We start from the raw sequence: 23432 nt of genomic DNA on the forward strand, positions 1-23432 counted from the left end.
ACACTGGCCCATCCGAAAATTCCATGTTCCACACCAAAATTTTCCATACTTTGGAAAATTTTCCTTAATATTATAAAAAGCCTCCAAATTATTTATTTAGAAATCTTCGACCCTGCAGATCATAATCGGTTTTCACATATTTAACCGTTAAAATTTGTTATTCATTGATTTTTTTTTTGTTATTTAGAATAGCTTTTCTGCCAGTTTTGCTTTTTTACCTCTTTAGTCAATTCGCGACTATGAGGATGAGTGATGATATGATGAAATTGGCAAAGGGACAGTCACAAAGAACATACTTGTCCAGGCTAAGATTCGAACCTGCGACCTCTGGTGCCATATCGCGCCGTGCTTAACCACTCCGCCACGGAATTCGGCATATATTATTTGTAGGGGGGATGGGAAGATTTTCCCCCTCTGGGTATTTGCTCCCCCCCTCTGCTTGATAAATTTTATCCAAGGGGGGGATGTTATATGGCATAAAGTCATTATCTCATGCTGTCCCTAGACAATCAGTAGAATTTCCCCCCACTGGAAATTTCTTAAATACCACACTGTAATTAATATACGTATATGCTCCCCCCAAACACATCCCTGGTTAGTGGTACCGTTGTCAACCACCCCCATGATTTTCTCCATGGGAACGTTTTTGCAATTGAAAAATAATGTATGTGCACTAAACTTGAACTTAGTAGAGAGTTCTACACAGAATAACTTCTCAAAGGCGTGGGTTTTGTGAAATAGACACCCCTCAGCAAAATGGCTTCCCCACTCTACTGCGAATTCAGGTCGACAAACGAACCGCTTGTTTTCTCTCTGCTGTTTCCGAAGAAAAGCCGACCCCAAAACTGTGTCAGAACTAGGAGTGCCGGCAGAAAGGACTCTCTGCGCAGTCTATTTACCTATTGGAAACATCCGGTGCCTTATCAGAGGAAACAATAGAAAAGGCTGCGGAGTTTCCCAACGTTCCTTTGAAGTCTTTTTTGAAAGTTTAACCTTGACTCTAAAATGCACTTTCCATTTTCAGTTCGATTTTGGTACATGTTTTGTTCAGGATGGGTGTTGGTCTCTTTTAGCAAACAGCATCTTTTTCGGAAAAGGAGAGTTGCAGGCAGGGTATCCAACGTGCAATTATTTTTAATCTCCAGAGCTGGGTGCATTTCCAATGTGGCATTGATTTAACTATGCCCTTGGAGTATGAAACCCGGGTTCGAGTCCCGGAATGGGCCAGGGTGTTCTTTGTGACTGTCCTTTCATCAATTTCACCTAATCATCACTCATCCTTATCTTCGTAATTACTCATAAAGTAGAAGAAAAAGCGACGTTAAATAACAAATAACTTTCTGTAAATGCATTATTTGCTGCAATTACATCTACATGATATGCAGGATGATTCAAAAGTTCCTTAACACCCACTATAAAATGTAAAGGAGTTAGGCTGGGTACAAGTGGTCATGATAGAAAGAGGTAGGTCTAGAGGGAAACCATATTAGTGTGTTCATCCAGTCATAACTTTTTCCTGATTAAAGATAAGTTTAAAAAAAACATTCACCATTGCATTTCTCGTGAAATTTTAGCCTGATCTGATATATAGCATCACCCCCTTCCCATTTAAACATTTTGAGTTGAATTCAATATGGCTGCCAGCAATATGGCGGGCGTCCGATTGGAACACACCAATAAGGTTCCCCCTTGGCTTTACTTCTTTCTATCATGACCAATTGTATGCAGCCTAACTTATTTTATGAGTTGTTAATGGACTTTTGAATCACCCTGTACAACTGGATTAGCTAAAGTGGCAGAAATGGGAAGTGCATCGGACTAGAAGTTTAGAAAAACCCACAAGTAAAAAGCACGGTTTTATAAATTCATGCATTCTCTTTCCCGTCTGTGCATGAAACCAAGTTTAATGTCAAAATGCAATAGTTGGAAACACTTGACAGGAAACCATATTGGGTGGAGAAATATTCCCAAGCACGTTTCGCGGCAGTTGAAATTTCTTAACGTTATGTCAACAATATCAGGTGAAGTAGTATAAAGCAGGAACGTTTCGTTCATTTGTTGCTGTGCTATTGTTAGATCCATTGTTGAATTTCACCATGGCGAGGTTGACTGTCGCAGTGGTAAGTGTAGATGCTTTGCACTGTAATTTTAAACTTTGGTTTCCTCTGTCTTATCTCAGGGTAATTTATAGATTACTAAGTAACTGTAGGGCTAGAAAGATGGAACTTCAACTACGTTTCAGTATTATCCCAGAAATCATAAAGAGGTTAGCAATATTGCCCGTGCATAGAAATTAATAGGGATATTATAATCACTCTGTATTATAGCACCCAGGATGCCTTGTAATTAAGGAGCCTCAGGTTTGATACCCAGTGGAGACGCACAATGGTTTGTTTTAAATTCACTTTATGTACAGACAGACCAATCGAGACTGGGCCTATGTGCCTCCACCGAGTTTCGAACCCGGAATCCTCGTTGCAAATCGACGACATTGTACACCATCTGGAAGGCCAACACAGTAATTCGAAAAATATATAAACTGTATCTGCAGTGCCGATTAGCCTTTCCTGCATAACGTGGACTTAGAAATCAACAACAAACAAGCTTAGGGGGCTCAATCCGGTACCGTAGTGGTTAGGGTCTGTAGACTTGACTTGAATTTTTGTTTTAAGTCTACTTTATGCACAATATGCTAACCGAGACTGGAACTACAGTCTAAGGTGAGATTCTAACCACTGTACAATGTGAGTATCGAACCCGAGACTCTGATTACAAGGCGACGACTTACAACTCCACCATAGCGGAGGATTACAGTGGTTAGTGCCATCGCCTTTCATTCAAAAGGGTTCGGGTTTAATTAGCAATGAAGTCACACCATGTGACTAGATTCTCTATTTATCTTCCTTGTACCTTTTTCACTCTGTAACTAGTTTCTCTATTTCTCTTTCCTTCACCTTTCTCACTCTGTGACTTCCCTTTTTCCTCAGTCTGTGACTACCTTCTCTGTGCTTTTTTACACTCTGACATAGACGCCGACTCTAGGTGGGCAAGACACTTTATGCCGCTTCAAAAATTACTTAAGAAGTTTATAAGTTAAACATAAAAAATATTGTAGTCAATGTTGCTCTCTCCAATATTTATTTGAAGTTGGCGCCTCTGTCCTGTGACTAACCTAATTATATTTCTTCCATGTACCTTTTCTTCACTCTGCGGCTAATATAATTTCTCTGTCGCCTTACTTTTTCTCAATATCTGTGTCTCTTTTTTGTGTTATATTGTTCATTCTCCACTCTATTTGCGTCTTGCTTCCTTTTTTTCTCTACCGAATAATTTCATTCAAATTACTCATTTCCTGGCAAGGTTACAGAACACATTAAGTGATCGACTTTCCATCACGTCATCGAAGTTCCCTAGTTGGAGTCCCGGCGAGTGACCATTCATCATTTTCAGTTAATCATCACCCACCTTATCGTCACGATGAGCCAAACGTAGCAGAAAAGCGACGTAAAATAGCAAAAATACCATCAAATCACTGGCCTACAGTTAAATACTTCCACAATATTGACAGATATTAAATTCTTCGAACACATTGGATATTATAAAACAAAAGTTTAAAACACAATTGTCTAACTTCTGGTCAGTGGTGTACCGTAGACTATAAGTTTACGTCTACATGCGTTGTCTACGCGTAAGCTACACGAAGATTACACATTACTTATAGCTTACATAGTCTACTGTAGACAATGCAAACAATAGGGAAGAAAGAAATCCCAATGCTCTTTGAAAGAGAAAATATTTTTCTCTTCAAACATGTCGATAATCTGGGCCTACAGTATAACCAACGTAAGATCATCCGACGGAATCAAAGTTATCGAATTTTCACTAACGACAGTAAAAGGGACTACCGGAAGAAAACCAAATGACAGCCATAGTATATATATATATATATATACACACATATACTGCATAGGAAAGTGCACGTGTCTTTAAAGCATATTTTCCCACGTGTGAAATGGTGGAAATAGAAGTTAAACAAATCGTGTAATTCTACGGACATAGCATATTTTGGTAATGTCGCGACAAGTTCATTTTGCACTTCAATTAATACCTAGCGAATTGGTTGAACGTAAATAAATAAATAAAACACTTATTTCTGGACAGTGGGATACTTCACGCTCTCTATGTCAACCTGCTGATGCTGGTTGCTGCCAAGGGGTTGCTGCTTCTAGAACGATGCGCGTGCTTTGCACGGAAAACGCCGAGCGCCATCTTGTCTACGTTGATTACGTAGATTACACAGCTTACATAGTCTACATTGTCTACACGTAGAATGTAGACAATCGTTGTTTACGTGTAGACGCACATCACTGCTTCTGGTACAGCAGGCCGTTACAGTGTACTGTCAACTACTAGAACTTACTCTGCAACAATAGAATTCTTACTTTGAAATATTTTAGGCATTGATACGTAGATATTAGAATAGGCTCTAATTATGGAAGTAGGTACTAACAGCCAAAGTAGGTAATTTATTGTTGCACGTATTGATTGTTGTACCCTGAAGAGTATGTGTGTAATGGAATCTGTTGATGGAAACAAAACAGACATTTAGACCTAGCCGTATCGCATTCACAAGTTCAACAATTACCTCGAAAGTCTTTCCTAATTGTTGAAGCTCGCCATAAAGATTGCGGATGCGTATCTTTAAGAATTTACAAACGAGCAGAACATGACATGTAAACCTTCATGTTGAAATTTTGTAATATTCATAAAATATTTTATTATTTGTAATTTTAGTTTTGTGCCTTGCAGCGTTGGCAAACATATTAGCCTATACAGATTCGTGAGGTGATTTTATGATGTGAAGACATGTCTTGTGGGCACAATTAGACGGAATTTTACAACCATAAAACATAAGCTGTAAAGGACAAGTACCGTCCGGGAGGTTTCAAGACGTGTAAACAATTTGTAAAAGAGTGTGTACCAAACGTGTAATCTATTGTAATATGTAGGGAAAGGATTTTAAGGTGCAAAATTATGGTCGGGAAAGGGGAAGAAAGGTTCTGAAACTGTTTTCAAAAAGGTGCTGGTAAAATGCCCTTATTCAGGTCCAAAACAGTTAATAATATTATTTATTCAACACTGTAGCAAATAACATAATCAGTCAGTTACATACATTATACATAGTAAGTTACATAAAGTAACCAGTATTTAGGAAGTAAACGTGGTATTTACTGGATTTCAATCAACTTGTTATACTGTATTACGTTCAACATTTGTAGGTTTCCGAATGTAAGTAGCTGACTCATTTAGCTCAGGAAATACTTATATGTGGAGAAACTACACTATTTGGACTGCAATGATTATATTACACTACAGGGTGGTCCAAATGTCTTGTCACCCATTCATAACTACGTAATAACACAATAATCCAATACAGCATAGGGTATTGTAATAAACAGACACATTTGATGGATTGACTGTCAGACGGATGTTTACGCATCCACAATGTCAGTATAAGCACCGTCATTTTCGTGTAATTGAGGGTTAAATGTAAATACACAACTTCACTGAAACTTAAGGGGGGAACGAGACATTTGGACCACTCTGTACTCTGTAGCTCTCATTCTGCTCAACAAAATGAGACTATATGATTTTATATACCTGCTCAAGAAGAGTAAAAATCATTTATTTTTCTGTTCAGTTTGTTAACAAAACATGAAATAAATGCAAGAATAAAGGTGTATAAGCATCAAAGAGGGGTTAAAAAGGAGGATAAACGTGCTAATCTCACTAAAGGGTGCAAAAAGGTGCAACAAAGTGTATTCATTTTATTTGATTTTATGTCCTAAAATATATATGTCAAACGATTGGTATGAAAACAGCTATATTTTTAGAATGGCGCTGAACCTAGAATATGTACTTATAATAGCTATGCAAATGGACGTGTTATTGTGCTACGGGAGTAAAGGTGGCAGTGTGCCAATCTCGTCTCGATTTACAAAAAATCGTCTCGTTCTCGAATCGGTCTCTCGAAGCAACCTTCGCTCTCAACTCGAATCTCGAAATATATAGTATAAGCAATAGTACATACAAATTGCCACGGTACAAACTTTGACAGAATATTGAGGCTTGATTTGGTTTATACTACCTCGCTCTTCTGCCACCTTGTGGCTACTCATGAAGATGAGGATGAATGATGATTGATTGAGTTGGTGTTTCAAGTTCACTTTATGCACCGTAAGGCTAATCGGGACTGGACGTACAGTTTTAAAGTCGGGTCCGAACCTATACGTGCCTCCAATGGGTATCGAACCCGGGATCCCGTGATTACAAGGCGACGACGATACCACTCCGCCATCGGGAAGGCCCTGGATGAATGATGACATGATGAAATTGACGAAGGGAAACTCACAAAGAACACCCATGCCCAGGTCGTGATTCGAACCCGGGATCCCTGGCGTCGTAGCGAGCTCTGATAACCACTCTGATATGAAGGTCGGTCGGCAAGAGGGTGTTAAGGCAAATAACTGTCTTTAACCTTTAATTGTCCGAATTATTTTAAAATGCATTTATTTACTTTTATACATAATTGTGAAAAGGGTGTCCTGCGATGGAACTCAAAATTCAATCTCACTTCCATATAGTACAGCCAGCTAACAGCTGTTCTTGCAGGCTAACGAGGCTCTGACGCCTGTACCCAAGGTCATGATAATCCTCTGTGGGGTGGTGGTGTCCTGTGTAAGGACAACGTTACAACTACATCATCTGAGAGATCTTCTTCCACAATACAAAACAACTAGGCTTCATATTTCATTAAAAAACAGAATCTACAGCCTTTTATCTCCTTTCCCTATATATAAAAATGGATGTGTGTGTGTGTGTGTGGGTGTGTATATTTGTTTGTTCCGGCATAACTCTCGAACGTCTGGTTCAATTTCAACCAAACTTGGTACACGTATCACTTGCAATCTGGAAATAAATACTGTGGGGGTAACACACCCCTCACACCCTTAGGGATGGGGTGGGAAGGGGTGAGATGTAAAAATAATCGTGAACCACCAATATTAAATTCCGCACAAACAGACATCCGTGACTCTATGCAATCCGAACAACGATAGTGTTTCTCGGGTTGTCTAACATTCAGGTTGCGTTGCGAATGAAATCCATAATTTTCGTGACACTCCCAATGCGGTTCAACTCCAAGTTCATCACTTATTGGCATGGAGGGTGAGAGAGGGTGAAAAATAAAATGCCACAAATGACCTAGATTAGTGTCGAATCTATAGTTTTCGGAGTCGCTAAGCTAATTGGTGACATTCACGATCACATTTAAAATTAGTTACATTTTACACTATAGTTAGAATTCATTATTTTCCTGTCTAATACAAGATTGGGATAAATAAATACCCGGGCAACGCCGGGTACTCAGCTAGTATGTTATAAATAAGAGACATATCGGTAAGTAGGCCTTGGCCTTCAAGAGCTGTTGCGCCATGGGTTATTATACAGTAAAAACGGCATATCTCGGAACCTCTATAAGAAGGAAACCTGTAAATACGAAAAAAAGTCCCCAGAACGGACCGATTTTATACCTGAAAATGAGCTGCTTAAGGCGGAAACCTCCTTAACGCGGAAACGGAACACCATTTAAAGACCAACGAGATGTTTTTATTCTCAGTAAGACGGAAATTTCTTCCTTTATTTTTTTCGCTCGCAAGAAAACAATGCAAAACTGTAAGTAAAACACGCCTCTGTTGCCACTCGCTTATCGGTAACATTGTCGATATGAAAGAATGCCTACAATACTCATAGCTGTTACGATTCCGTTTCTTTCTTTCATCTCTTACCCTCTTTCTCCACCTTACTTTGTCTATTTCTTTCGTCATCTTTCTATTTATGTTGTTATCTCTCTTTGTTTCTTTCTTTTTCTTCACTTATCTCAATCTTTCTTCACCTCTCTTATTCCATCTTTCAATTTTTCTCTTTCTCTCGATGCACATCGCGCTACGACGCCAGGGGTCCCGGGTTCGAATCGTGGCATGGGTATGGATGTTTGTGAGTGTCCATTTTACTTCGCTTTTTGTGCCACTTTTGGCTAATTTGCGAAGATGGGAATCAGTGATGATATGATGAAATTGATGATACATGCATTAGTACTCTACATTATAAGTAATGCGAAATGTAAATCTGTCTTTCCATTATTTCCTGCAGCGCTCTATACTGTATTTAAAGTCAACCCTGTATAAGAAGGAAAACTGTTAAGACGGAAAATTTTGCTCGGAACCATCATGTTCCGGGATAGACAGGTTTTACTGTATCACATTCTAAATAATGGCTTTCAGCTACATAACATAGGCTCGTGCGTATGGTCTTATCTCAGATGTAATTCAAGGTTGAAGCTCCAAAATCGTTGTTGCTACAGTTTCAGATATCTCGTACTCAGTGTTCTATACTCTATCCCTGGAATCTATGGAGGAAACGAACAAAAACAAGTCCTCTGCGCAAGTAATAACTCGAGAAGGTTCGACCAATCAACGCGTGAGAGGGGGGAAAAGTGAATCAATAGGAAAATGAGGCTGCAGCTACCAGCTGTTAGCAGCAGCGCGCACTGCTTTGCTCCGCCCGCTCGCTTCATCCTCTTCTCCACCGTTACGCCTGCTCCACAGATTCCCGGGACGGAATATAATGAAATTACATTGGCAGGTGGAGGAGATGGATATAAAGAAATCGGCTCTTTATGGAGCAGTAATTGTACATTTTCACTTTTGTTATTATTAGTTGTAGCATTATTATCAACATTACTTTTATAATTCCTTTCGCGATTAGCCAAAAGTGGCAGAAAAACTGAAGTAAAATAAACTAAATCAATCAATCAGTGAATATTCATAGAAAGTTGAAAAGATTAGAAGAAATTACGGTAACACTTTACTATAGGGGTGACGGATTTCTTACTTTTTACAGGAGAAAGTACTTAAGAAAATCATTTTCTGTAGCGTTGTGGAAGTTCGTGAATGTAGTTTTGATCCATTTTAATGCAAATGCATGTTGTTTTGTGCGAAAATCTCTGTCCGACACTCTGTTTCTGCTGCCGCCATTTGCATTCTGCACGAGAGCACAATGTTCCGTGTGTTAGATGACGTAAACCCCGTACTCAGTGTTTCAAACTCGCTGTGTTTTCACTATAATATGACGTGTCGAGTATTTTTTTAAAAACTATGTTTGCCTAACATAACCTTACGGAAAATGGTTTGTGGGGCTAACGTCAATGGTTTTTGGGGCTAACGTCAATGGTTTGTGGCGCTAAGGTCAATGGTTTGTGAGGCTAACGTCAATGGTTTGCGAGGTATTAGCATAATTTCAAATACTGGCACGAAAGTAGGTATTTTCCGGTGAACAAGGTTGCAACACTGCATAAATCGACAAAACACTCTCACAACGCGCGATGAACCAGTACGCTATCGCCATAATGTGTGTTACAGAATCTAAATAACGAGTAACAGTAAGTACTCGTAAATGTAAGAAATAGACATTATTTTCGTTAGAAATTCATTATTTCACCTAAAGAAATGTTCCGCATTTCAGAATAGTACGTTAGCAATGTGAAAAAATGCGAAATAAATGATTTATAGGTGTCACCCCTATAGTAAAGTATTATCGAAATTGCAGTAAGAATCAAAAACTTATGACATTTTCTTCCCTTTTTTTTTTAGTTGTCTGTCATTTCCCTTCTCTTCTTCGCTGTCTGCGCTGAGGAAGATATCAAGAAAATAGACCAAAAACTATCGTCTAGTGGCGCTTACAGTGGAGCGACTAGTGGATATTATCCTTCTTCTGGAAACGGTAAGCACTCAATAATCACTAACGGTAACTAAGTATTCTCTGGCTGCTGTAAGAACGAAGTGAATATAAAGAAATGCACATGGTCTGTGAGAAACATTAATGGCTATTCTAATGGCAACTGTTCAGGAACCTTGCGCGTAGGAATGTAGTGCATGTGATAAAGTCGTACCACTGGAATGGAGTTGTACAGAAACGACCAATGTATTCATGGGCAAAATAACACTAGACCTAGCACATTGGAAAGAAACTACTTTTCATAAATCACGTGGTTTTGTTTGCATTGACTTTGTTTCTACAGTGGATGGAGAATAGTTCTATTTTCAAACTAGTATCTGTAACTCATTTACATTTTTACAAGTAACACAATCAACAAATACTTTTAAGAGTTACTCTTAGAAGTAATTAACAAAATTATGGTTTACTAAAAGAAATAGACACAAAGTAAATACTTGTAACTGCCACTCGCCTACAGAAAATCCTGTAATATGTATTATCATCTGCAGAAATCATTTTATTTGAATGCTCATGAGACGTACAGGAAGGACCTCCCCGATGGCGTAGTGGTAACGTCGTCGATTTGTAATCAAGGGGTCCCTGGTTCGATACCCGATGGAGGTGCATAGTGGTTCGGATCCCACTTTAAACTGTAGGTACAGTCCCGATTAACCTTCTTGTGCATAAAGTGGACTTAAAACAACAAATCAATCAAAGACTTAATGAAGCACACTTACGTTCTTCCTTTTTTAGTATCCCGGACCAAGGGGAAGTTATAACCCACACTAAACCTCCGTTGTCACGCCACTGGCAGTAGAAGTATGTGTTATCCGCAGTTACCAAACATTTTGGTTAATCTAAACGATCATCAGAAATTAATATTTTCATTCTTTTTCGAAAACTTCACCTGATAATAATAATATATGAGGCGTTGCGGATACGAAGAGCGAACTCAACAAACATACATTGTGAGGGAAATGCGTTTCAAGTTGTCAGGCACAATGCGAACTCCACAAAAAACTTTGGAAATCACGCATGAAACATTCCGATCTGCTGTAACCAAGTTTTTGTGGAGTTCCCATTGTGCCTGTCAACTTGAAACGCATTTCCCTCACAATGTATGTTTGTTGAGTTCGCCCTTCGTATCCGCAACGCCACATATCACCTCGTACTAAATTTAGTTTAGCCAATTGTTTTCTGTTTTTCTTACACGGTTGTCTTGCTTCTTCTTCTAAATCCATCTAAATGGACCGGCGCCTATACAGGGTGTCGCAAAACTCTTTCAACAACGCTTGGGTGCTGGTAGATATCATAAAAACAAGTAACTTTTCCCTATAAAGTTTACCTCGAAAGCGCTTAGTTTCTGCTCTATAAGCGCTTAAAATCTATCCTGTACGTATGCAACCCAACACAGCAAACGCCTGCTCTGGCATAACTACCAGGGGCGCGTGTCAGGGTTGCCACTAGCGTTCCTCGTTAAGAGAGACGACTTGAAAACAACAACTTGGGAGTCTTGCCTGAGCAAAATCCAAAGCATTAATGATACTCTCGATGTTGTAAGAAACATTGACAGCATTTATAAACTGACCAAGACAAATAATGGGCATACTGAAATTCAAGATTACTCATTCTAAAATATCTCCATTGATTTGGTTTATTTTAATTCGCTTTTCTGCCACCTTTGGGTAATCGCGAAGATGAGGATGATATGATGAAATAACAAATGACACCAATGTCTAGGCCAGGATTTAAATCCGAGACACCTGGCACAGTAGCGAGCTGTGCGAACCACATCACCACGGAGTGTTTCGTGTATCATGCAATATCAACAATTGCAAGGGACACGTGAGATAGGACGTGAAAATGACGTACAATGAGAAGAATAGAAATTCATAAAAATTATCCCAGAAATTCATCTAGATGTTGACATTTTGGTGCCTTACGAAAATGTTACTCTTCCATTTCAATATTGATATCAAGTTGCTACAATGAATGATAAATATGTACAATTTATGACGTTAGCACAGCTCGCTACGGCGCCAGGTGTCTCGGAATTAAATCCTGGCCTAGACATTGGTGTCATTTGTTATTTCATCATATCATCCTCATCTTCGCGATTACCCAAAGGTGGCAGAAAAGCGAATTAAAATAAACCAAATCAATGGAGATATTTTAGAATGAGTAATCTTGAATTTCAGTATGCCCATTATTTGTCTTGGTCAGTTTATAAATGCTGTCAATGTTTCTTACAACATCGCAAGTATCATTAATGTTTTGGATTTTGCTCAGGCAAGACTCCCAAATTGTTGTTTTCAAGTCGTCTCTCTTAACGAGGAACGCTAGTGGCAACCCTGACACGCGCCCCTGGTAGTTATGCCAGAGCAGGCGTTTGCTGTGTTGGGTTGCATACGTACAGGATAGATTTTAAGCGCTTATAGAGCAGAAACTAAGCGCTTTCGAGGTAAACTTTATAGGGAAAAGTTACTTGTTTTTATGATATCTACCAGCACCCAAGCGTTGTTGAAAGAGTTTTGCGACACCCTGTATAGTGCAGAGGGTTGTTAATATTGATTACCTTTGAATTAGTGGTGGCGCGTCCTACCTGTCATCTCGCTAACCATTGCGTATCAGAGACCGTCGCCCCTAAGCAAGTAGCGTTAAATAGTTTGTGATAACAACCAAATTAATAAAGATACACAAAAACCGATTTCATCTATGGATTTGTAGCAAAATTTCACTATAATATGAGTGGTCACATAACCATCTTATATTTAATAATTTTAAAGTTATACTCAAGATGGCGGCAACAAATATGGCGGAGTAATGTTCTAACAGCCTCTTGCTGTTGACTTGTACACATAGCTATAAGCACTTTATATCTTTTCAGGCTGTTCCGGCTACAACTGTTACGGAAATTCTCGCTTGTGGTACCCGCAGACTACTAATACAAACTGTTGCAGATACTGCGGTGGGACATACCCGGGTATAATGCCTTTCTACCCAAGTACTGGAATGTACCCGTATGGAAACTACTATGGATAGCATTGGTAAATGTACAGTATTCGTTAGTGTTGCCCACGGGACGAGACGGGACAGGCTTTTAAAAATTCGAGACGAGACGACATTGACCATGTGTCATAAGACAAACGAATATTTTCGAGACGAGACAGCATTTCCACGAGACTCCACGAGACGAGACAGGCCAAAGTCTCGTCTCGTGGGCAACACTAGTATTCGTTGATATAATAGTGTTGTTTTCTGGATATTTTTTATACTGGTGCTGGATGAAGTTGAAAAATAAATATATGTAATATATATTGTTGTTTTGTTTTATTGTGCTAAATCATCCTGAAATGAGCAGTAAAAAAATCATCATGGGTAGTAAGAATTCTCTTGTTTCTAAATATACCACTGATATCCTAATATTCGGATTAAGATATGTTTTGGTAGAGTTCTAAATGACAGACAGATATATAAGGGGGGAACTTAAAAAAATTCCAAATTAATAAAAAAACTCCATATGCTGACCAAGGCAGAATTTATTTTATTTTAAAACATAAACTAAACGTTACGTTTCAAGCATCTAGCAAGGTCTTCTTCAGACTCTGTACCAAATACAAATGAAATAAAGTACAAAACGTGAATATATATATATATACAGGGTGACTGGTAATTAGATGTATTTCCTGAAAGGGGTTAAAGTAGAGACAATTTGCAATAAATTTGGCCATATGATACCCCGTCCGAAAATTAGTAGTTTTCGAGATAATCGAGTTTCTATTGTTTTTTTTAAAAAATGACAATTTTCCACATAAATAGATGAATTGAGAAAAAACTGCTCATTGTATGGAACTTATTTCAGCGTTTTCTGATAGCTAACAAATAAGTGGTTCGTTGAAAATTAAGTTTTTCCCAAATAACAATCACATGTAAGTAACGGGTGGGTCTAAACTTACGAGTGATGATAAAAAAATTAACTCTTAGTTTACTTGGCAACGTATTAATAACAAAAATGGTATGACACGAAGCGTACAAATTACTTAAATTACTTCCTTGTTACATCTGCTATCCAACAAGTTACAAATGTTGCTAACATTCACATTTGTGTACAAGAAATAATACTTCATTCATCTTCATGTGAATGGAATCAATGCACAATACAATTAAAGAACATTACACGTCTTGCTCAAAGTGGGCACCTCCGTTACGAATGCAGGCACGCAGGTTTTTACGGACATTTGGTGTCTTAACTAGTGATGTGATGGTGTCCTTGATGTGTTGACCAGCTGTAAAGATCCTCTCCCTGAGCTCTTCTTGCGAGTTTACCTGTGTCTTGTCATGTGGCTCCAAATGTAAAAGTCGCAAGGCTTCAAATCGATCGGGGGATCGTGCTGGGCAGCCATCATGGTTGTAAATTATGTCACGTCTTGTAGCTAGAGGCACATCCTCCAACAACATTGCCATCCCGTTCCTCAAGAAATGTTCATAAGTGATGCCTTTTAAGATTTGGAGCAGGAAAAATGGCCCGATCAAATGATTGTTGATTACGCCCATCCATACTTCTGCTTGGGCGTGCGGCTGTGGCTGGATGAAAATTACCCAAAGAAATGGATTGACCGAGGCGGCTCGATTCCCTGGCCGGCTCGATCGCCCGATTTGAAGCCTTGCGACTTTTACATTTGGAGCCACATGACAAGACACAGGTAAACTCGCAAGAAGAGCTCAGGGAGAGGATCTTTACAGCTGGTCAACACATCAAGGACACCATCACATCACTAGTTAAGACACCAAATGTCCGTAAAAACCTGCGTGCCTGCATTCGTAACGGAGGTGCCCACTTTGAGCAAGACGTGTAATGTTCTTTAATTGTATTGTGCATTGATTCCATTCACATGAAGATGAATGAAGTATTATTTCTTGTACACAAATGTGAATGTTAGCAACATTTGTAACTTGTTGGATAGCAGATGTAACAAGGAAGTAATTTAAGTAATTTGTACGCTTCGTGTCATACCATTTTTGTTATTAATACGTTGCCAAGTAAACTAAGAGTTAATTTTTTTATCATCACTCGTAAGTTTAGACCCACCCGTTACTTACATGTGATTGTTATTTGGGAAAAACTTAATTTTCAACGAACCACTTATTTGTTAGCTATCAGAAAACGCTGAAATAAGTTCCATACAATGAGCAGTTTTTTCTCAATTCATCTATTTATGTGGAAAATTGTCATTTTTTTAAAAAAACAATTGAAATTCGATTATCTCGAAAACTACTAATTTTCGGACGGGGTATCATATGGTCAAATTTATTGCAAATTGTCTCTACTTTAACCCCTTTCAGGGAATACATCTAATTACCAGTCACCCTATATATATATATATATATATATATATATATATATATATATATATATATATATATATATATATATATATATATATCGTCGGTCCAATGACATAACGACGTATCTCATTTTTTTGCGAAATTGAGTTATTAACATCGTTGTGATCATACCGGTGCCCTGCATCACCTGGCAAATCGGCGTAACTCAAATCCAATTAATAAGGAAGTTATGAATATTTTTTGATTTTGCGTATCTCAATTTCTTAAAAGATTTGGTATGACATAGCGGCGTATCTTGACTTCCGTCGTTATGTCAGATAAAGTAAATCCTAAACTGTTTCGCACGTTGGCGTATCTCTTTTTGCTTACAGCAGAAAAATGCAACAATCGGGGCCAATAAACTCACAAAGAGGAAAATAAAGGAATGCAAAAATGTATATTTCATTCAGTATTAACAATTCAGCGGTCACAATCTTAACAATAGCGAAACGGTCTAACAGAGGATAGTTCAACTACAGGGAAGGTTGTTATGAAAAAAAAATTGCTGAAACCCCCCTGAACAGGCTGCACCCACAAAGGAAGAAATGTTATGTACGGAAGAACAATGAGAAATCACGAATAATTATTTTAAATTGATGTTTCGATCTTGGAAACTTGCAACGTCAAAGGGAGTACGTAGCACGACACGTTGGTGTAGAAGATACGAGAGAAAAAAACACAAAACAAGTTTCGAGACGTACAAAAACACAATTTTGCTATCTTTCTCTGGATGGAAGAAGGCTGAAGGTTTGCAAGAAGATGTTTTTGAATACTCTTGGAATTAGCGAACGATTTATACGTACGACAGTGAACAACATTCAAGAAACATGCATATTTCTAACTGATAAACGAGGTGGAAGATACAAACATTGAAAGATAATGACGAGATGAAACTGAGTATAGTAGAAGATCACATACATTGCTTTCCACGAATGGAGTCTCACTATTGTAGAAAATATTCAACAAAGGAGTATCTGCATTCTGATTTAACTGTAAAGAAGATATATGAGATGTACAAGGAAGAGATCGACACAACATGTCAAGCATCTTTGCAAACATACACAAATGTTTTCAAGGGTATGAATCTTGCATTTCATCAACCCAAAAAAGATCAGTGTGGATTATGCATTACGTACAATGCGGGATCTGATGAAGATAAAATGAAGCTAGAAGATAAATTTAAGCAGCACGTTGCAGAGAAAAGTAAAGTGAGATAATTGAAAGCAATAAGTAAGACTACAGCGACCTGTTCTGCTGTTTTTGATCTGCAACAAGCTATTCACTTGCCTATGTCGAACCACTCATCCGTGTTCTACAATAGACGTCTGGCTAACTACAATAGCAATAGCAATGGAAATAGCAACATGTCTTTACCAGTATCTAATGAAAGTGGACCAAGAAAAGAAGAATACAGTTCACTTATATGCTGACAATTGTGTTGGCCAAGACAAGAATAATAGGATTGTGGTGGCTGCGCTTATGCATGTAATGCTAAAAGCAGAGAATATAAAAGAAATTGTGCTCAGATTTTTTGAGCCTCATCATGGGCAAAACGAGGGAGACTCTGCGCACAGTGCAATCTCCAGATCGTTACGGAAAGTTGGAGAGATATTTGTCCCCTCTCAGCTTGTACCCATCATAAAACTAGCCCGAAGAAACCATCCTTACATCGTGCATACAATGCAGATGAAAGATTTTCTGAATTATAAGGCAATTGCTGAAGATCTGAGGCTTTTCCAGCTTAAGAAGACCGATGATGGTATTAAGTTCAGTTGGAAATATATTCGTGAACTACGATTGCAGAGCAACAAGCCAGATACTATCTACATAAAAACAAGTTTACCGCACGAGAATCCCGCAAAAATCGTAGTAAAGAGATGTAATACTAAAGATATAGCTGCGAGAATGTCACCTCCATTGAACACAGAATCTGTGAAAATAGCGCAAGAGAAATATGCAAATTTGCTGTCAATGTGTGAAGGTCCTTTTCCCGTTGTTCTAGACAGTGACTGCAAAACTTTTATGCAAATTTGAATCACTGAATCTGTTCTCCACTCTATTCCACAAAAATGTTTTATTGATGTTTATGTAATGTAGCCAAATTATAGCTACATATACGCATGTATAGCTTTTTAATTGTACTTGTAGTGAAGAGTTTTGTAATTTGTACACGTACTTAAAGCATGTAAATTTAAAGAACTTCAAAAAAAAAATAACCATTCACTTTGAAAAAAAAAAAGCGTCATGAACAATAAAATTATAAATATTATATAGTTTCCTCACATTTTGACTAAAAAAGAAGATTTCTAAAATCATGGAGCTGTAACTTGATACTAATTTGCATGGCGTATCAAAAAGATATTTCTGTGTACGTAATTATTTTGATCTGACATACCGACGTATGTCAAGAAATTATGAAATTTCAAGCACGTAAGGCAACACATGTAACATTCAACCACACTATTTTACAGCAGAAACATAATACAATTTAATGACAAAACAAAATTTGTTATGGGGTAAATAGTTTTCTCACAAACATCTACGAAAGTGTGTGCGAAAACGTTTTTTTCTTCTCCTGAAAAGTTGGAAAAAATGAGATAGGTCGTTATGTCATTGGACCGACGATATATAGACACACACACACACAAATCATCCCCCTCCAGACACAAGATTATTAGAAAGTTGTTTATCTGGAACATTCCTTTTCAGGTGTTCCAGCAGGTGGCCTTCTCCTGTCAACTGTTGTTTCACCTGACAGGCGATTTAGATAAACATTTCCTTTCATCTGGAACGTGGTTGGACTCCTTATCTCACGCTCTTTTCCTTATCCCTTCTTTCTTCATTCCTCTTCCTTCTTCTCTTCTCCTTCGCTTTTGTCCTTTCCACTCTTTCTACTAAATAACATCTTCTTGCATTCTTTATTTATCTTCAGTCCCCCATTCCAGTTCATTGTGTCTTCTTCCCCTTCCTTCTCTCTTTCCTTGGCCTCCTTCCATTTTCTCACTAGCATTCTCTTCTCCCTTCCTATCTGCTTAGCCTCATCCCACTCTATGTCATCCCTATATTCTTTCAACCTGTCTTTAAGCCGGTTTTTCGTTTCTCCTATGTACTCACTCTAACATTCATTACACTTCACTTCGTAGAAAATCCCTTCCTCTTCCTTTTCTTTGTTTTCCTCTTTCTTGTTTGCATTCTTCGCAAATTAATATATTTTGTGTGTGTTACAGCTAACCTCATAGGTAAAAAAAGGCAAAGTTCCCTGTTCATATAGCACCGTGCCATGAAGATTTAGGGGATGTGCAATTTTGGGACTGATATGATCTGCACCAAGCTCCGGCCGCCTTTACTCCCCAGGGTTGCCCCCGGGTACCCATTGATTTGAGGTTGGATGAGCCCCGGAGCCGCTTTACGAGGAGACAAGACCGGAAAATTCCGACCATACTCGTAGATCACCCACCCCGGGAATGTTAACTTCATACGAATGGACAACAATTGCACTATTACAGTAACAATAGCAATAATGTGTGTTTAATGTATATGTATTAATTGTCGCAAAGTCTTTTGATCAAGAGATATAACTTTACATTGAAGGATATTTCAAAATTCTTTCCACTTTCTTTTGACATGTCAGTCGTACAATCTCCACTTTTTAAAACTCGATGTGGATCATAGTTTGAAAATCAACACAAAATATTTCATATAACTATAATAATAATAGTAGTAATAAGTGCTCCCCTGTGCTTTGCACCACGCCATGAAGGTGTATAGGGGATTGGAGAGTTAGGGCTCCACACCTTCTTAATCACGGCCGAAGGTGGGGATGATATGATCATCACCTCACCCCTGACCGCCTTTACCCCCCAGAGTTTCCTCCAGGTAGGCGACGCTGGGTGGGCGCCGGAGCAGCTTGAACAGGTGGAAAAAAATCCGTTCTCTCTTCATATAGTAATAATACCATTATATATTGAGGCGAAGAAAGATTTTTTTCTAAAACTGGGTGATAGAGGGAGTAGCCGCTTTCTGGTTGCGAGGTCCACCCAGCCGTCACCAGGGTGCGAAATCCTGGGGGACACAGGTGAATTCCCACCCCCGCCACCAATCTTGGCCTCAAAAATACCCTCTTCCTCTATGTCTCTCTTTCAAGAGGTCATATATATAGACAATAAAAGTGAAACGAGAATGCAATGCAAATATAATTATGAAATTCATTTGATTTATATTAATTCAAAGAAAAAATTAAACAAGAACGTATACATAATAATACTATTTAAATTATTTTTTGTAATTTATTGACATCTTTAACCACTGTAACTATCTGATATGTAAAAAAGTATCAAATTAATATCTTTATATTTATTTAGTAATAGGTCTAATAACTAACTAACTAACTAACTCTCTAGCCTTCTTAATCCCGAAGGTTTATGGCTGCAGCAACACAGGCCTTCCATCTGTCCCTATCTTGAGCAAGATATATATACACTTTCCCATCCCTACCGATTTCCTTTAGGTCTATCTCAACGTTGTCCCTCCATCTTCGTCTTGACCTTCCTACAGGTCTCTTACCATCAGGTTTCCCAACAAGAATCCTGTAAACTCCTCTTTCCTCTCCCATTCGTGCCACATGGCCTGCCCACCTAAGTCTTCTTGATTTAGTTATTCTAATAATATCTGGACATGAATACAAATTATGTAGTTCTAAATTATGTAACCTTCTCCACTCACCTGTCTCCTCATCCCTTTTAGGTACAAATATTTTCCTAAGGATCTTATTTTCAAATACTCTTAATTTATGTTCCTCTTTCAATGTAAGGGACCAAGTTTCACATCCATATAATACTACAGGCAAAATTACTGTTTTGTATATTTTAACTTTTAGTTTCTTAGATATTAAACGAGAAGACAAAAGTTTATGAAGAGAGAAATAACATGCATTTCCTGAATTAAGCCTACATTTTATTTCCTCTTTAATGTCATTTTCACTTTTTAATATTACTCCTAAGTATTTGAATTTGGAAATTGGTTCAAACGAGTTGTTATCAATAATTAGATTTTGATTATTACCTAACACTTGGTTTTGGCCTGTAAGCATATATTTAGTTTTCTCTTTGTTAACTTCCAAACCTATCTCTTTAGCAGTTTTGAAAAATATTCTAGCATTATTCTTAATTGTATTCACATCATCCCCTAGTAAGTCTACATCATCTGCATATGCTAACAACTGAGTCACACCATTTAATTTTAGTCCTTCTTTAGTTTCTTTTACCTTCCTAACAGCATATTCTAAGGCAAAATTAAAGAGCAATGGAGATAATGCATCTCCTTGTTTTAACCCATCATGAATTGTAAATTTGTCAGACATATTAATACCCACACGAATTTTACTTTCTGTTTCACTGTTACATACTTTTATCATACTATCAATCTTCTTAGGTATTCCAAACTCTACTAATATATTATATAATTTATCTCTTTTGACCGAATCATATGCTTTTTTGAAATCAATGAATAGCTGATGGACATTTTGATTATATTCCCACTTTTTTTCAAGTGTCTGTCTAATGTGAAAAATTTGATCTGTAGTTGATCTGTTACGTTTAAATCCACATTGATAATCACCTATAATTTCATTAGCATATGGGGTTAGTCTTGTTAAAAGAATGTTAGATAATATTTTACACCCTTAGTGACAATGTAGTTCGACCAGTCACAAATATAGGAGTCCGTTGTGAAAGAAGGAGAACACATGCATATGCTGAACATATTTTATTCAGCAGGCTACATGGAACAAAGGAAAACATAAATTTCCGCTGCAACGCAGCAATGTATGGTGTCCACACAAAATAAAACATTTTCGTCCATCTACACGTGACATTGAAGTTCGACCACTGTTAGAGGGGATCCTGTTTACCATGGTGTGACGCCGCCCCGTCGGCGAATAACTGTGGCAATACGTCGGGGCATTCTGCGGACGAGTCGTTCAAGGTATTCCACATCGATGCGGTGCCATTCCTCCTGCAGGCAGGCGATAAGAGCAGCCACTGTCGTGGGTCCCCTCTGTTGCACACGTCGCTTAAGAACACGCCACACATTCTCAATGGGCGAGAGGTCGGGACTCGATGGTGGCCATGGCAGAGTTTGCACGTGATGGCGAGTCAACCATTCTCTTGTCAGCCGCGCTGTATGAGGCCTGGCATTGTCGTGTTGAAAGATGAGACGCCGCCTGTGGAACAGGTGCCTTCGCACTGTGGGAAGATGCCGCTCCAGTATGCGTGTATAGGCGTGTGCATTCACAATGCCCTCACAGACGTGTAGTGGGCCAACCCCAGATGCCGTCATGCATCCCCATACCATCACTGACGCAGGTTTCTGTACCCGACGTGCATAACATTTTGCTTCATTCTGTTCCTCCTTCCGACAAATGACTGTTTTCCGTATTTTCCCGTACACAACATTGAAAATGGATTCGTCCGTCCACAAAACCCTGTTCCACTGCCGAAATGTCCATCCCCGGTACATTCGTGCCCACCGTAGTCGATTGCCTTTGTTCAACATGGAAAGGAAGGGTTTACGTTTCGCCTTGTACACTCGGTAACCGCATCGCTGTAGGTAACGGCGAATGGTTCTGGTTGACACTTCAATGTGAAAGCGTTCTCGAGTCCACAGTCGTAATTCGGCCACAGAAACATGATTGTTGGTCTGGATATAGCGCCTAAATATCCGTAGGTCACGCACGCTCAGCAGGCGTTTTCGACCGGGGGCCTTACCTGGCTCTGTAGTACCCGTATTTTGGTGGTGTTTGATGATGCAGTGGACGGTTGACTTGGGTAAGTTCAGTTGGCGCCCTATTTCGCGTTTACTGAGTCCATCCCGTTGCAACTCCACCACTCTTCTCCTCACGGTGTTGTCAATAGGTTTAGCCCTGGCCATGGTGATGATGCACTGCGGTTCCTCGGTGCACAGCACGTGCTTATATACGGCGGACTCCATTATCGTGTCCGTGACGTCATGCTTCCGTCGAATGCGCCACTATCTGGAATTTTCCTTATGGGTCTGGTGCCCGGTCGAAGTTCAATGTCACGCGTATAGTTCCCCGTTTTCGTTCTTTACGTGACCTTGGGTGTAACATGCTGGGATCACGATTCTTGCCTGCTCACACGCCTCCTCTTACACACATGCGTCACTTCTGCGGGTCACCCATTCCACCGCCTATGCCTCTGTGCATTTAATCACGTATTCCTTTCTGGTCGAACTTCATTGTCACCAAGGTTGTATATGTTGTTGAAAGTAGAGAAATTCCACGGTAATTATTGCAGTTCATTTTATCACCTTTTTTAAACACAGGAACAATTATGGATTCTTTCCACTGTTGAGGGATTTCTTCTTTATTCCATATTAAACAAATTAATTTATGAATTTGACATAATAATGAATTTCCACCATATTTAATTAACTCAGCTGGTATTAAATCAATGCCAGGTGCTTTGTTATTCTTTAGCCTTTTAATAGCATCTTTAACTTCAGTTGTGGAACTAAAGGTTCTGCAGTGTGCACTTCATTTACTTCTGATTTATCTCCTACATGAACATTTAAAAGGTCATTAAAGTAGTTCTTCCATCTATTTAGAAAATCTCTTGGGTCAGCTAGAAAATCACCGTCTTTATGTTTTATCAAGTTTACTTTAGGTTGCCATCCGTTTCTAAATTCATTTACACCTTTATATAAATCTCTGATATTTTTGTTTTTGCTGTTTGTTTCAATTTCGTTAATTTTTATTTTCAATTAATCTCTTTTTTTACTTCTAAACGTGCGGTTAACTTCTCGCTTTATTCTATTATAATTGTTTAGATTTGTATCATCAGAGTTATTTAACCACCTAAGTCTAGCCTGATTTCTTATTTCTATTAGATTATGACATTCATTATCAAACCATGGCTTACTTTTTCTTGGTTTATGGTATCCTATACATTCTTTAGCTGCTCATTCTATTGCATTACGTATGTGCTCCCAATTCTTATTTACGTCTGTTTCATTTATATTTTCATCATCATTTAAATCCTGCAAAACATCAAATCTATTGGATAGTTTAATTTGGTAATCTTTCTTAATTCTTTCATCAGCAAATTTTCCTGTATTAAATTTTAGAACTTTTAGATTTTGTTGCTTATGATTTATCACTGCGAGTCTTTCTCTTAATTTAGCAATTACTAAATAAT

General features: G+C 38.4%; 1 protein-coding gene across 1 annotated transcript; it reads left to right on the forward strand.

Annotated features, from left to right (window-relative positions):
• The first annotated feature begins 2050 nt into the window (after positions 1-2050).
• LOC145997034 (uncharacterized) lies at positions 2051-13126 on the forward strand. Its single transcript, XM_083133653.1, has 4 exons — positions 2051-2120; positions 9711-9840; positions 12722-12891; positions 13064-13126. Exons 1-3 carry the CDS (start codon positions 2097-2099, stop codon positions 12874-12876), a joined length of 309 nt encoding a protein of 102 aa, XP_082989779.1. The 5' UTR covers positions 2051-2096; the 3' UTR covers positions 12877-12891; positions 13064-13126.
• The last annotated feature ends 10306 nt before the right edge of the window (positions 13127-23432 follow it).

This window comes from Lepisma saccharinum, chromosome 13 (genome assembly GCF_977018435.1).
Source record: "Lepisma saccharinum chromosome 13, izLepSacc3.1, whole genome shotgun sequence".
Taxonomy (NCBI): domain Eukaryota; kingdom Metazoa; phylum Arthropoda; class Insecta; order Zygentoma; family Lepismatidae; genus Lepisma; species Lepisma saccharinum.

Coding starts and splice junctions, on each gene's coding strand:
- LOC145997034 (XM_083133653.1), top strand. CDS start 2,097: ATGGCGAGGTTGACTGTCGCAGTG. Junction 2,121..9,710: donor CGAGGTTGACTGTCGCAGTG/GTAAGTGTAGAT, acceptor TTTTTTTTTTAG/TTGTCTGTCATTTCCCTTCT. Junction 9,841..12,721: donor TTATCCTTCTTCTGGAAACG/GTAAGCACTCAA, acceptor ATATCTTTTCAG/GCTGTTCCGGCTACAACTGT.